At 40.8% G+C, this 14980-nt stretch overlaps 2 protein-coding genes across 2 annotated transcripts; one reads left to right on the top strand and one right to left on the bottom strand.

The window, feature by feature from the left end:
- Window positions 1-10385: 10385 nt before the first annotated feature.
- On the bottom strand, window positions 10386-11123 carry LOC138904776 (uncharacterized mitochondrial protein AtMg00810-like). Its single transcript, XM_070193279.1, has 2 exons — window positions 11048-11123; window positions 10386-10834 (listed from the first exon to the last, which is right to left on the bottom strand). The coding sequence occupies exons 1-2, from the start codon at window positions 11121-11123 to the stop codon at window positions 10386-10388; spliced, it is 525 nt and encodes a 174-aa protein (XP_070049380.1).
- A 2729-nt stretch (window positions 11124-13852) lies between these two features.
- Window positions 13853-14659, top strand: LOC138904775 (uncharacterized). Its single transcript, XM_070193278.1, has one exon. It carries the CDS (start codon window positions 13853-13855, stop codon window positions 14657-14659), a length of 807 nt encoding a protein of 268 aa, XP_070049379.1.
- Window positions 14660-14980: the final 321 nt, after the last annotated feature.

The raw sequence follows: 14980 nt of genomic DNA, 5'->3' as shown, positions 1-14980 counted from the left end.
CACCTGAGACATCTGCAAGAAACGTTTGACACACTGAGGGAGCACAATATGAAACTTAACCCAGAGAAGTGTGCATTCGGGGTCGGATCAGGTAAATTCTTAGGGTTCCTGGTCTCACAAAGAGGGATTGAGGTGAATCCAGACAAAATCAAGGCCATAGAGAACATCTCGGATCACTATTCAAAGTAAAGAAAGTACAGAGACTCACAAGCAGAATAACGGCTTTGAGCAGATTCATCTCCCGATTATTGGAGAAGTGTCATCGTTTCTTCGCGCTGCTCAAAAAGAAAAACAACTTTGAGTGGACGCCAGAGCCTCGGCAAGCCTTGAAGGAATTGAAGAAATACTTGTCAAGCCCTCCGTTGCTCTCGAAACCTAAAGAAGGAGAATCATTGCTAGTCTACCTGGCGGTCTCAGAAGTTGCGGTAAGCGCAATTTTAGTTCGGGAGGAAAATGGTACATAATTCCCCACATATTACATTAGCAAAATTTTAACGGGAGTAGAAACACGCTACCCACGTCTGGAAAAGCTGACCTTAGCTCTCATGGTAGCCGCTCGGAAGCTAAGGCCCTACTTCCAATGCCACCCGATAACGGTGATGACTGCTTTTCCTTTGAGGAATATACTCCATAAACTCGAACTCTCCGGCAGATTGGCCAAATGGGCCATTCAAATGAGCGAGTTTGACATAAAGTATAAACCGAGGACAGCGATTAAATCACAAGTCATTGCTGACTTCGTGGTCGATTTAAGCCCTGGACTATTGTCTCTGACTGCCAAAGAGGCAACAATGGTGTCTGAGCCGGCACCGGGAGTCTGGACCTTATTCACGGATGGAGCTTCAAACGTGAAAGGGTCCTGACTCGGAATAGTCTTGATCACGCCTTCGGGGAAAACCTTAAGGCAAGCCATCAGAACGATTCCTCTAACTAACAATGAGGCAGAGTATGAAGCTTTGATTGCGGGGCTCGAATTAGACCGGGGACTCGACTCTAAAGCCGTCAAAATCAAATGCGATTTGCAGCTGGTGGTAAATCAGGTCTACAAAATTTTTGACACCAAATATGAGCGAATGCAGCAATACGTGGTGAAGGTCCAGGCCTTATTATCAAGATTCCGAGAGTGGTAAATAGCCCACATCCCGAGGGAAGAAAATGCGAAAGCAAATGCATTAGAAAATCTAGGCTCATCAACAGAAATCCAAGGACTGAAATCAGGTACGGTTGTACAATTGATGAACTCGGCCTTGGACACAGATAGCTATTACGAGGTAAATTCGACTAGTCTGCTCTGGGACTAGAGAAACGAGATAATTAATTACCTCGAGCATGGAAAGTTGCCCGAAGACTCCAAAACATCGAGAGCGTTGCACGCCAAAGCCGAACGCTATAGCTTCAAGAAAGGCCAATTGTATAGAAAATCCTTTCAAGGCCCGTTGGCCCGGTGCTTAGGTGCATCAGAAGCCAATTCTGTCATAAGAGAAGTCCATGAAGGGATATGCGGCAACCACTCAGGCGCAGATTCTCTGTTAATGAAGTTAGTCCGAGCAGGACATTACTGGCCCCGTATGGAACAAGATGCCAAAAATTTCGTACGAAAATGTGATAAGTGTCAACGCCACGCACCATTAGTACACCGACCGATGGAACCCCTGCATTCAGTTCTGTCCCCATGGTCATTCATGAAATGGGGAATGGACATCGTCGGACCATTACCATCAGCTCCTGGGAAGGTAAGGTTTCTTTTGATTTTGATTGACTATTTTTCAAAATGGGTGGAAGCAGGTCCTTATCAAAAGACCGGAGAACGCGTAAGTGGTCGACTTCCTGTGTAAAAACATAATTTGTAGGTTCGGAATACCGAAAGAAATTGCATGGGACAACGGGCCACAATTTATCGGCAACAAAGTCACAAAATTCCTGAAAGATTTGAAGATAAAAAGGATTACCTCTTCACCTTACCATCCGAGTGCAAACGGCCAAACAGAGTCAACAAACAAAACAATTGTGCAAATCCTGAAGAAAAGGTTAGAAGCAGCAAAAGGTCATTGGCCAGAAGAATTACTTGGAGCGCTATGGGCCTACCGGACAACAGCCAAGTCAAGTACAGGGGAAACCTTTTTTTTCCTGGTGTACGTTGCAGAAGCTTTGATACCGGTGGAAGTAGGGGAACCAACCTTAAGGTATTTACAAGCAGACGAAGAGTCAAACAACGAGGCAATGCTAATCAACTTAGAGCTGCTCGAGGAATGCATAGACCTGGCACATGTAAGAATGGAATCTCAAAAGCAGAGGATGGAGCGATATTATAATCAAAGAACTAACCTTCGTTACTTCAAAGTAGGAGACTTGGTCTTGAGGAAGGTGACTCAAAATACCCGAGAACTCAATGCCGGCAAGTTAACCTCTACATGGGAAGGCCCTTACCGGGTTTTAGCTATCGCCGGAAAAGGGTCATACGAGTTCGAAAACCACAACGGAGACAAGTTGCCCAGCAACTGGAACGTGGCTCATCTCAAAAAATATTACTGCTGACAAATAACAGTCAAACAACAGTTAGACAGAAAGTATGTGTTGCACTCTTTTATCCTTCGTTCTTCTTTTTTTCCCAATTGGGTTTTTTTAGGCAAGGTTTTTCTTTAATGAGGCAGCGACAACAAGCATACTATAACAACAACAGTAATAAGACCTATGATGACAAGGCAAAACAAACAAGTCTCCACTCGAGGACGATAAGATAATCCTTGCTTCGGTAGCAAATTCCCACCGGGAAGTTAAGTTTGCTACCGAACAAGGGTTACACAATCATTCACGAGCACAAACCACTAGGGATTGTCAGGTATTCTTTCGATCGACAACATGAATTCCTAAGGAGAAAGCAAAATATGTTACCGAACTAAGGGTTACGTAGAAATTCATCGGTGGAACCTTCGAAGATACATTACATTCTTCGCATTAGAACACTGGGAGGATAATAATACAATTACAAAGAAACTCTGAATGCCACGTCAACCGGGAACGAAAACCCGGTAAGGCAACTCTGAATGCCACGTCAACCGGGAATGAAAATCCGGTAAGGCAACACTGAATGCCACGTCAACCGGGAACAAAAACCTGATAAGGCAACACTGAATGCCACACATCATCGGGATCGGGGACTGCACAGCCAGCCCCGAAGAAACAAGATAGCCACAAGTCATGGCAGCTTCTTTTCTACGTAGCAAAATGCCTATGTAAAAAACAGAAGGAATGAAATGAAATCCTTTTCCATCTTGTTTCTTGTCTACATGATGAGCTAATTTTGTCATTTGAAAGTTAAACAAGTACTTCACATATTAGTGCTGTAATAAACAGGAGACCCCCTTCAAGAGCACCGTAAACATAAGAGGGCCCTCTCTTATTAAAACTCTCTTGTTAAAGGGTTTGTTTCGGAAAAATATATGCCCGAAACTGAAAATGCTATCGGGAAAAAATACATCCGAAGCCACATATGAAAAAGATGCATAAACAAAACTTGCGCAAATACTTATTGAAACCCTCATGTAAAAGGGATAATTCTCGACAACAAAAATGTATCGAAGAAAATGCGCCCACATGCAGAAAAACAGGAAAATATGCACAGACATTCAAGCAAAAGAAAGACTCAATCAAACATTTGAGCAAAAATATGTACTCATTTACAAGAATGTGCCAAAAAAAGTACAAAACAAAGAAAGAAAAAGCTAAGCTACAGCATTACTAGAATCATGAGGAAGAGAAGTATCCATATCCACAGGTGCAGTAGGTGGTGCCATCAATGGCTCAACATCTTCTTCAATTGGGTCTTCGGCATCATCGCCTTCCGATTCCTCTTCAGTATAAGAAATATCGGAACCTTAATCAGAAGAACCGGGAGGGTCAGATCTCGCCAGGAGTCCATTCTTTGCAACCAACTCAAGCTCGGGTACCTTAGCAATTTCAGCATCAATATCAATAATGCCAACTTTGGCTGCTTCCAAGGTTTTTCTCCTCATGTTGCACATGGCGTAAGTTTTTTCAACAACGAGGGAAGCCTCTCAGCGCCTGAGTTATTCCTTGAGCTGAGTGATCTCGGCAGAAAGATTGTCCCGGGCGGACCTATCAGATCGAAGACTGACATCGAGATCATGGACAATTGAACTATAAAGCATGTTGCGCTCGATAGTTTTCTTATACTTCTCCCCCAACCGGGCGTGACTCGCCCCCGCGGCAACAAGTTCTTCGGCCTTAGAATTCAAGGCTACTTCTAAATCAGTTATCCTTTCAGCAGCAGCAGCAGCAGCAGCAGACTCACGGTCATTGGCAGCAAGAATGGCATCCTAGTCCTCAGCCCACTTAGCTTTGACTTCATAAAAACTAGTCCTCAGCGGCCCAATTTTGTGGCTAAGGATCTCTATTTCCTGCTCACTTTGCTGTAAGCGGGCTTCCAAAGCAACGGCCTCAGTGGCCCTGGTTTCTAGTTACGAGAGGCGAAGAACGGTCTGGTCTCATTCAGCCAAAAGCTGATCCCGCTCAGAAGAAAGTTCCTCTTTCTCACAGATTAACCGTTGTAGGCCCTCGGAAGCACGAAAACTGGCCTGCAAGATAAGAAGAGGTAAAATTGAAAATGCACTCATTCAGAGGCTGAGAATTAGCAAGAGAAAGACAGAAACATACCGCGGTGACATTATGCATGGTATTGTTCAACAAACACTCTCCCGAGAGTGTCTGAATCCTTTCCTAATCCTTCTCTGAAGCTAAGGGCTTTAGAAAATTTACAAGCTCCACCGTCCGGGAAAGAAGGTGACACCCGGTAGAGACCGAAAGGGTGACACTCCTCATCCTCTGAGGATCTTCAGAAGGGGCAGCATAATTTTGCCCCAAATTCCCATGAACATGGGACTGAGGAAGAACACCTTCAGCACGGTCAGGTGCGGACGTTGGAGATGTTGTCGGTAGGAGCGTGGATGAAGATGGAAATGTTGTAGCAGTTGCTGGTTGTGAAGAAGGTGGTGATAAAGTTGGTGAATAAGAAGAACAGGAAGTAGCTACACCAAAGGCAGCACTGATAGTTGGGTGCTCACCGACCGAGGACGGCAAGGACCCGGTACTCTGCCTCACAGTACTGGATACAACGATTAGGGCCCGAGAATGGGAGTTGGCATTTTTCACCAAATCAAACTCTCCCCAAAGTGCCGAGTCATCATCCTCGGTGGATGTGACTGCATCAACAGGTTGAGCATCATGTTGAGAGGATAAGGAACGTTGTCTTCTATGAAGATAAGCTCCCTCATCACTAGCTTCTTCATCATCAATCACTACGGTGTCTATGACCGGCCCGAAGGGAGGACCGGCCAACGTCGCCACCTGGGATGATTCAGGGGCATCAACCTTTACCCTCTTATTCTTCTCCCCAGACGAAGAGGAACGCCTTCTTTTTGGTTGCTTGTTCTCTGGCCGAGGACTCCGTGAAGAAATATTTGTGCCCAGAGTAGATCCGGAGGCACCCGTTTGAGAAAGCGCCTCCTGGAGTAGCCTCACCGCATCAGAAGGGTCGGCCAAAACATCCTCTTCGGGGATATCTACTGAGCCTGGGGGTAGACCTAATTTGACAACCAAGTTAGGAGATTCGGCCAAAATCCACATATGCAAAAACTAAAGCAAAGTAAATCATAGTTACCATTATTCTTGGCCTTCCACCCGTATTTGGTGGATAGTTCTTTTCACGAACGGATTTCAGGCGTGGTGAGGTCTAAAATCTTTTTAACCCACCGGCCCAAGCCTTCTACCACAGGTAGGACCCATCGGGTCGCTATAACAAACATGAGTTAAATAATTAATACATGCGTGGAAAAGCATTTAGGAGGAACGTATTGAAAGAAACTTACGAGAGCGGTTCCAAGCAACAGGAAAGGATGAAGCCGTTGTTGGAATAATGTTACCAGAAGCAACCGCAATGAACCGTTCCATCCACCCTCGGTCGTTGTCATCATCCATGTTGGGTATCAAAGTATGGTGACCACGCTTACAGAGATTTATCATTCCCCGGCGGAAGACTTTGGGGGAGTACAAATTCATCATGTGAGCCAATGATAGCTCTTATTTGGTTTCCAGACACAAGCGCCGAAGGCAGGCGACCGTCCTCCACACGGAAGGACTTACTTGTGCCAAACATACCTGATAACGGAGACAAAATTCCGTTATCATAGTATCAAGTTCCCCGTCCAAAGAAAATAAGCATAAAGTAATAGGGTACGTATAAAAATATGTGAAACCCTCTCTGGGAAGGGTCACTCACTCCGATAGATCACGAGTGATAATGTCCAAATCTTGGCAGCAGTCTTCCTTCACAGTAGGGATACTGGAAAGACGAATGGAAGATGGGTACCTGCTAACCGCCCATGTACGGGGGTTATCAGTGGGAAATTTATCCTCCAAACCCTTCAAAGTACTAAGCCTTCTAGGGATTATGGAACTTACTGTTGGAGGAACGGAATCCTCTTTCTTAATCTTGCTTTTCGAAGAACCAGCGCGTTTAGATGAAGAAGAGAAAGAAAAATTTATGTTTTTGGAAGAATCTAGAGAAGAGATATGGAACAGGGATTCAGGTTGGAAGTTCAAGCAACTGGTGAAACCAAAAGAAAAAAAGAGTCGATAGGTATAGGTAAAAATTTTGGGCGGCTAAAATACTTGGCCACAATTACCTCGATAACCGGCAAAAGGCGTGCTAAATCATAGGATGACGCGTGTTCAAGGCATTAAATATGGAGAGACCGGCGTCTAATCAACCGTCAGTAACCTTGAAAAGAAATTATAGTAATTCCCGCCAAAAGAAGATTCTCACCAACTTTCCGGTAACACAAAGTCATGTCACCGGAAAGCAGGGGGACTATCTGTATTGGGTAAAATATATCACGGTACGTGGCCACCTAAGAAGGGGACACATGGAATCAAAACCGGGAGGATGAAAAATCAGGCACAACTATCTCGTGTGTCACCGAGAAAGGCAAGTTCGTAAGGGCATTGAGCATGCTGCGTCCAATGGCATTTAATGAAGAATATTCCACAGTATTAAAGAGTAACGACTCATTAAAGAAATCTGAACATTTATGTTTACCGTTAAGTTTTCATTATCATACTTTAATAATTTCCATTAGTGGTGGGCCCGAACATTACGCCCACTGAGCTATAAATAATAGACTCAACTGTCATTGTAAGCAACATTTTTTCTGGGCATCAAAGAGCTTATTCTAATGCAACATCTCAATACTATTTCTCTCCCTAGCTTGTTGTTCTTATCATCATCGTACCCGGAAACCCTGTTTCAGGGCTCTCCAAATCTATCATTTTATTTATATTTGAGCTAAGTATCTTGTACGAAAATTGATTAATTCATTATCTTTTGGGATCAAATTGATTCATCTTTCAAAAAACCTCGAACAAATTCAACTGTACCGTTTTACGGGTTAACAATAGTCCATATCTAAGAACAGGATGCCAGCGTGGTGGTGCAGACTGGTGGAAGGTGAAAAGAGTACGTGATACATATTGATGGAGAGGAAATGCCCACGACGTCTCAGCGAGCCTAAAGTTATGACATACAAACAAGTGCTTATATCTCTTAATGTATGTTTTTAAGGCAAAGACTAGGGACTAGAGCTCTAATTGATAATCTGATTTGCAAGATGAGAATATGAATAGAAGCATCCTTGCTTAAATATGCATTTCTTAGTGTAGACACGTACATCATGAGACACACATAACATAAAGTCGTTACAAAAACTGTTAATTGGTGAATATCACTTTTTGCATACCTTGTGCCTCTGGAATTGATCGTGTTCAGAGTCTCAAATTGAGCAATAGACTAAACAAACTGACATATTCTGTGAAATGTTAAAGCTATCATACTGTGTATGTAGGCAATTGAGTCTAGAATGCTGTTAAATGAGTTGAGATCAATTTGCCAACAATTCTTTTAAGTCTCTCACCAGAAGCTTAGACAAAATTTTGTAGAAGCTACCCACAAGGATAATAGGCCATAAGTCTTTAAGCTCCCTCGCACCATTCTTCTTTGGGAACAAAGCAATAAAAGAGGGCATTAAAGGTTTTCTCAAAGTATTCCCGATTAGTACCTCTAAATATATCTGATAGAAACCATGGTAAAACCATCAAGTTGAGGGGCTTTTCGCCCATTAAACTGAGTCTTTTGATATTGTTGTTAAATCATGCAGTTCATAGTGTTGTATGTCAGTGAGAAAAGGACTTGTGCAACTCATTGGCAATTGCTTGACTCCTGGCGGACTTGTGACTTTCGCCAAGGCAAGCTTTCAGTAGTAAGCCTCCAACTTTGTCTGTCCTATGGGAGGATAGCATAAGTGTAGCTCGCTAATCTTGTTCTCACCCGGAAATTGAGGGCAGTATTTTCAGCAACTGACTAATCGATCACTTATTCATTAAGCCTGATTTCGAATGGCTCGTGCATCCCTGCGCTTTCTTTTGACAGAAAGTTAGCCTATTGCAGTAAGTTTTGATATTGGTAGCTATTTAGCTGTAAGTTTCCTGTAAAATTTTGAATTTAGCATGGTATCACATAATTTACAAAGTTTCATGTGCCAAATCCTTCAATGTGCAACAATAAATCTCGAACTAGTGTCAGTCTGAGGAATATTTTGAGAAACTAGAGTTTGAACTTAGTGGGCGTTTGGACATAAGAATGGTAAAATTCCAAAATGAGGGAAAAAAAATTTCAAGTGAAAATGGTATTTGAAATTTAGAGTTGTGTTTGAACATGAATATAATATTGGGTTGTTTTTGAAGTTTTGTGAGTGATTTGAGTGAAAATTTTGAAAAATAACTTTTTGGAGTTTTTCAAATTTTCGAAAATTTTCAAAATGCATCTTCAAGTGAAAATTAAAAATTTTATGAACAAACGCTGATTTCGAAATTTTTTTGGGAAAAAAGGAAAAAATTTCTTATATCCAAACGGGCTCTTAGTACAAACAGTCTTTCTTCGTATACCTCTCTTTGTGTTTTCTCTTAAAATTGTTCTTTCTATTTAGTCAATTAATTATCAACTGATCTTCTTGTAGCCTTTATTTTAAAAGTTTGCTAAACCTGTTTAATTTTTTGATTTTCCTCGAGGTTACAGGAATTTGGCCACCATTAAGAGAAGGGGGTTATCTGATGAGGAGCTGAAGTGTTAACTGTTTTCAAACTTTGAGAAGTGGAAATATGCTAGTAGTTGTTTTGCTTCCCGAATTTGCTGAAACCTGAGTTTTGTGAAAGGAAGTCTGTTCAAGGTAGCTTTTGTTTGATTCTTAGTATAGAAATGTACTACCAAATAAAATATTAGAATAACACTACTATCCTTTGCTACTTCTGAATAATTGATCTACTAGCATCTAGTATAAAAGTGTTTCATTGTGTAAAAAAACAAATAAACAATGAAGTTGCAGAATCTTTTTCTCTTACTGTATTCACAGTATTTGCATCTCCTTATACAAGTAATCTAGCTAAAAGAAAATGTAAAATAAAATGATACTATACACTTGTTTAATTCCTATTCCCTAATGCTATGACAGAAAAGCTAATTTTATTCCCTCGCATGTGCTCACATGTGCATCTTACGTGTAAAGTAGCTTCATTCTATATTTTATTCATTCACATGTGCTCACATGCTCCTTCTTTACGGCTGTATTTACATATCAATGTCACATATTAAAATGCCTCAAGAGTCAAATATAAAAAGGAGAGATAGGGACTTTTATATAGAAAAGTACGAAGCCACATTTCTTTGTCCGAAGACTTTCTTTTTCTTCATTTCTAAACCTGATGAAACCCCCTTCTTCTTCTTTGTTTCCATTTCATCTTCTTTCAAATTAATATGGCGCTTCATCTTAACATCCCCCTTCAAGTTGGAGGGTGGAGAGAAAACCCCCAACTTGGGCAAAATTTGATTGTGAGAAACCCCTGTCAGAGGTTTGGTGAAAGGATCGGCGAGCTGAAGCTTTGAGGGAACGAAAGAGAGAGTGATTAAACCTGAGAGATATTGTTGGCGGATGAAGTGGCAATCCAGTTCCACATGATTAGTCCTTTCGTGGAAGACTGGGTTGCGAGCAATATGGATGGCCGCCTGACTGTTTGAGTGAACGGTGACTGGCAAAGTAGGAGGAGCGGAGAGATCAGCGAGGAGACAAACTAGCCAAGTTATCTCCGCAGTGACATGCCGCATGGAGTGATACTCCGTCTCAGCACACGACAACGAGATAGATACATATTTCTTCAATTTCTAAGAAATCGGAGCTCCACCTAGAGTAATAAAGAAGCCACTAACAGAGCGGCAGGAATCCTTGCAAGCAGCCCAGTCGGCATGGCATAAAGCAATCGAATCAAGAGAGGGATTTGCAGAGAGAAGTATGCCTTGTGCCGGATCGGAATGCAAATACTTCAAACACACTCAGTCCAACAGAAAAATGTGAAATTGAGGGCTTTTGCATGTACTGGCTAAGAGTGAGGACAACAACACAAATGTCTGGTCGGGTGTTGGTGAGATAATTAAGTTTACCAACAAGGCGATGATAGAGTGTAGGGTCATCCAATGGGGGCATCAATTTAGCATGCAATTTAGAGGAAGGATCGAGTGGAGAAGAAACAACAACTCCTGAGCAACCAAATTCCTCTAACAACTCTAAGGTAAACTTCCGCTGGTTGATAATGAAACCTTGTGGTTCTCTCATAATTTCCATTCCCAAGAAATAGTGAATGTCACCCAAGTTCTTGACTTTAAATTCTGAATTGAGAAAGTGAGTAATATGGTCTATTTCTTCCATGTCATTACCTGTTAATAGTATATCATCGACGTAAACTACTAGAATAGAAATAAGCTCTCCATTTTGTCTAAAAAATAAAGAATAGTCATTTAAGGAAGTTGAATAACCCTTGAAGCTAAGAGCACCAGCTAGTCTAGCATACCACTGTCTAGAAGTCCGCTTCAATTCATAGTGAGATTTCTTCAAAATACAAACTTAATTAGGCTAGGGTGGAGATAGACCAGCAGGGAACTTTATGTAGACCTCTTCCTGTAAATCCCCATACAAAAATGCATTATTAACATCAAGTTGAGACATATTCTAACCCTTAGTCACAGCCACTGTCAAGAGACATATGATTGTGGTCATTTTGACCACAGGGGAGAATGTCTCAGAATAATCAATGCCTTCTCTTTGAATATTCCCCCTTACTACCAATCGTGCTTTTAATCTTTCAACAGATCCATCTGATTTGTGCTTCACCTTGTAAACACATTTGCAAGGTAAGGCTTTCTTGCCTTGTGGCAAGTTTACAACATCACATGTGTTGTTGAGCTCAAGAGCTGCTAGCTCTGCCTCTATAGCTTGTCTCCAACCTACATCCTGAAAAGCTTGTGCATAATTGTGAGGTTCTGAGATAGAGCATACTGACCTTAGAACATTCTGATTATTGAGTGATAAATCTCCAAAAGATAGGGTAGTGGGGTGAGAAGCATGATTGAAATAAGAGGAAGTAATGTTAGAAAGAAAAATGTTATTGCATACATAGTCATTTAAATAACTAGGTTGCTGAGAAATTCGTTCAGATTTTTTGATAGGTGGTGGAGGTATAGGGATGGTGATACTAGAACTAGGAGCAGGTAAGGGAGAAGTGGGATTAGAAACTGGGGTGGAAGATATTCTAGGGTTGGGAACAGTAAGTAAAAGAAGACCAGGAGAATTGTAATTGGGAGATGGAGAAGAGAAATCAAATGACCTAGGAGAGGGAAGTGTGATGGGGTTTGTATCTAGAGGGGCAATGTTGTTAGGAATAGGCCAGGGTGAAGGAGATGATGAAGGATAGGAAGGAGATGAAAATATAGAATTAGGTATTGTGTTGTCTGGGAGAGGTGCAGTTGGAGGAAACACCTGATAGCTTTGTGATGTAGGTGTGGTGACAAAAGGGAAATGGTTTTCATAGAACTTCACATCTCTAGACACAAAGATAGTCTTTGTCTTCAATTCTAAAAGCTTGTATCCTTTTTGATGTTGTGAATATCCTAGGAAGGCACATGTTTGTGCTCCAGGATCAAATTTTTCTCTATTGTGAGCTAAAGTAGAAGCATAGCACATACATCCAAAAACTTTGAGATTATCATACACGGGTAGTTTGCCAAATAGGATTTGATAGGGAGTCTTTTCTTTAAGTACGCTAGAAGGGAATCTATTAACTAAGTAGGTTGCAGTCAAGATGCACTCACCCCAGTATTAGATAGGAACCTTGGATTGAAAGGATAAACCCTTTGCAACCTCTAGTAAATGCCTATGCTTCCTCTCAACTATCACATTCTGTTGGGGTGTGCCCACACAAGAAGTTTCATGTAAGATCTCCTGTGATAGAAGGAAATCAGATTGTTGTTATCCTTTTTCCCAGTTCCAAAGCATTATCAGATCTCACCTTCTTGACCTTAATGTTAAACTGTCTTTCTGTCATGGCAAAAAATGATTTCAAAACTGTGAATGCATTTGCTTTTGAATTTAGCAGGAAAGTCCATATTCCTAGGCTGGAATCCTTCGATGGTCACCTTGAGAATTTTAATGATGGATTAGAAGGAGCATTTAGGTGCCTGATTGGATTGAGGAGCTCTCTCCTGAATATATTCTCTCCTTGTGGCTCAATATGCATTCTCATGCGTTCCTTCCCCTGCGTACTTAAAAATAAGATATCTCGGAAAGAATGTGAAACTCATGAATTGTACCTTATAAAAGTTTGCTAGTAAAAAATGTAAAACTTCCTTCTCTTTGCCCCGGAGGGTGAGTTGTGTAGGAAAACAACTATGCAGTCAATAATTTAGTAAACATTAAACAAGCACAGCATAACCAGCCATACATAGATGCACAAAATTAAATATTTTTATTTCCAATACACTCGTGTATCAATTATTGATTTAATTAAAAATTGCTCTTTGAGTGAAGCATCCTGAAGAAGCCACCTACCGCTGGACTAATTAAAAGGATGAACATCATAGCCATATCTCGGGCATCTTTAACCAAGTCAAGAAGAAGGAGTTCTTAGCTGTAATCTTCCGGATGGAGCCAAGGAAAATATCAGGACATGATTGTACCGACATATATTAATTAGTTTTTCCCACCATTTATTGGAAGCATTACATTTAGTCCAGGAGCTTATACAGATATTCTTCCAACCCCTTGCCAACCAAATCCAAAAGAAAAAATCCCATACATGTACAACTCCATAAGATAAACTTCAGTCGTGCATTTTGAACTTTATAGTTGATCTACTAGCCCCTCTGAGATCTTGATACCTTAAAATATTCCCATTATTCTGTCATTATTTACATTTCAAAATATTATGCATTCTAGTAGTTGATGGATTTAAGCCTTTATGGAGGAGACAGCCTTACCTGGCCACCTATAACATGACAGAGACTAACAAAACAACTGAATAAATAAAGTAGGCTTTTTGAAGTTGATGCATCTTCAATCAAATAATATCAATAGAAAAGTTTTTTGTCACAGTATTGGCACCATTTCTGGAGACAGAAAGAGGCAAATCATGCAAACACTTACATGATAATTATATTCCTCGTGTTCATCTTATAACTACGAGGATTAATGAAAGTAATCAGTACAACCTTTTGTTGGCCAAATGTGTAGCAGGTTTACAAGTTCCAAAAAGATCCAGCTGTGCAATCACATGCTGATTTAATTTGGCCATTGCTCATCTTGTCTCCTCCCATGGTTGTTTTCCTATAAATACCAACTCTCAAAATTAAATTCCATCAAAACTTTGCGAAATCCCCTAATCTGAAAGAAAACCATAAGAAATGGCTTCACTTTATTCAAAACCCAATCACGTCCGATCAATCAGTTTGCCTGGGAGATCACACCCTACCATCCAGAGAGTTGAAGAGGAGCTAAACAAGGTCAAATCATTGGAAGTATCTGTTGCACCAACAACAGTGAGCAATGGTCTAAAAGGTTTGGAGAAATTGTACAAGTGCATAGATGATCTTCTCAACTTGCCTCAAACCCTTCATGCCCTCTCCCAAAATCTACATGCAAAATGGGTTGAAGATCTATTGGATAAATCAATGAGTCTTCTTGATCTGTGTGGCACTGCAAGGGAACTTGTATCACAATGCAAAGAAAATGTAAGAGATCTCCAATCCTCCCTCAAGAGGAGAAAAGGAGATTCAACCAGAGATGACAACGTTACCAGATTTAACTCTTTCAGCAAGAAGATCAAGAGGAATGCCAAAAGATTAGTATTGACCTTGAAACAAATGGATCAAGACACTACAGTATCTGTTTTGCTAGATGCAGATCAAGATACAATAGCTGTGATCAGAGCACTAAAAGAAGCTAATGCAGAATGCATTTCAACTTTCCAAATGCTCTTGTCCTTCTTGTGTGTACCACTTTTGAAGCCCAAGGAATCTATATGGTCACTGCTTTCTAGATTGGTAAACAAAGAAAGAATAGCATCACTTGTCATAGAAGAAAACATGAGCTTAGAAACCAGGCTCGAAAGCTTTGAGACTTATCTTGTCAGCTTCGAAGATGGATTGGAAGCAACATTTAGATGCCTGATTAGATCTAGAAGCTCGCTACTCAATGTTTTCTCCTGCTAATCTGGCAGTTGTTATTCTATACACTGTAAATTATATATACACATTTTTGTAGTTATGTTAGAAATATACAATCTTCAAGCGATTGATTATACATCAATGTCATGTCTCTTTCTCTCTATATGTATTGTATATGGAGCGTACATGAATACTGCCATAAACTGTGCAGTAGGACTATAACTCAAATACCTGAATGGAGTCCAAATTTTAACAGGTTATGCCTATGACTTTCAGCATTGTCTAAATCTTATGTCAGGTTAAGTTTTATCCTGAAAATAGCTCAAAATATCATTGAAATGATTCTCCTTAAACTAGAGGAGAAGC

The sequence above is a fragment of the Nicotiana tomentosiformis genome, chromosome 2, assembly GCF_000390325.3.
Source record: "Nicotiana tomentosiformis chromosome 2, ASM39032v3, whole genome shotgun sequence".
NCBI lineage: Eukaryota > Viridiplantae > Streptophyta > Magnoliopsida > Solanales > Solanaceae > Nicotiana > Nicotiana tomentosiformis.
The sequence above is the reverse complement of the archived record's forward strand: the minus strand, read 5'-3'. Positions and strand labels throughout refer to the sequence as shown.

What these genes read in the sequence shown, in the direction of transcription:
- LOC138904775 (XM_070193278.1), top strand. Translation starts at nt 13,853, where the DNA reads ATGGCTTCACTTTATTCAAAACCCAATCACGTCCGATCAATCAGTTTG.
- LOC138904776 (XM_070193279.1), bottom strand. Translation starts at nt 11,123, where the DNA reads ATGTCTCAACTTGATGTTAATAATGCATTTTTGTATGGGGATTTACAG. An exon ending in CTACATAAAGTTCCCTGCTG is followed by an intron (nt 10,835 to 11,047) that starts GTCTATCTCCAC and finishes TACTATTAACAG; the next exon opens with GTAATGACATGGAAGAAATA.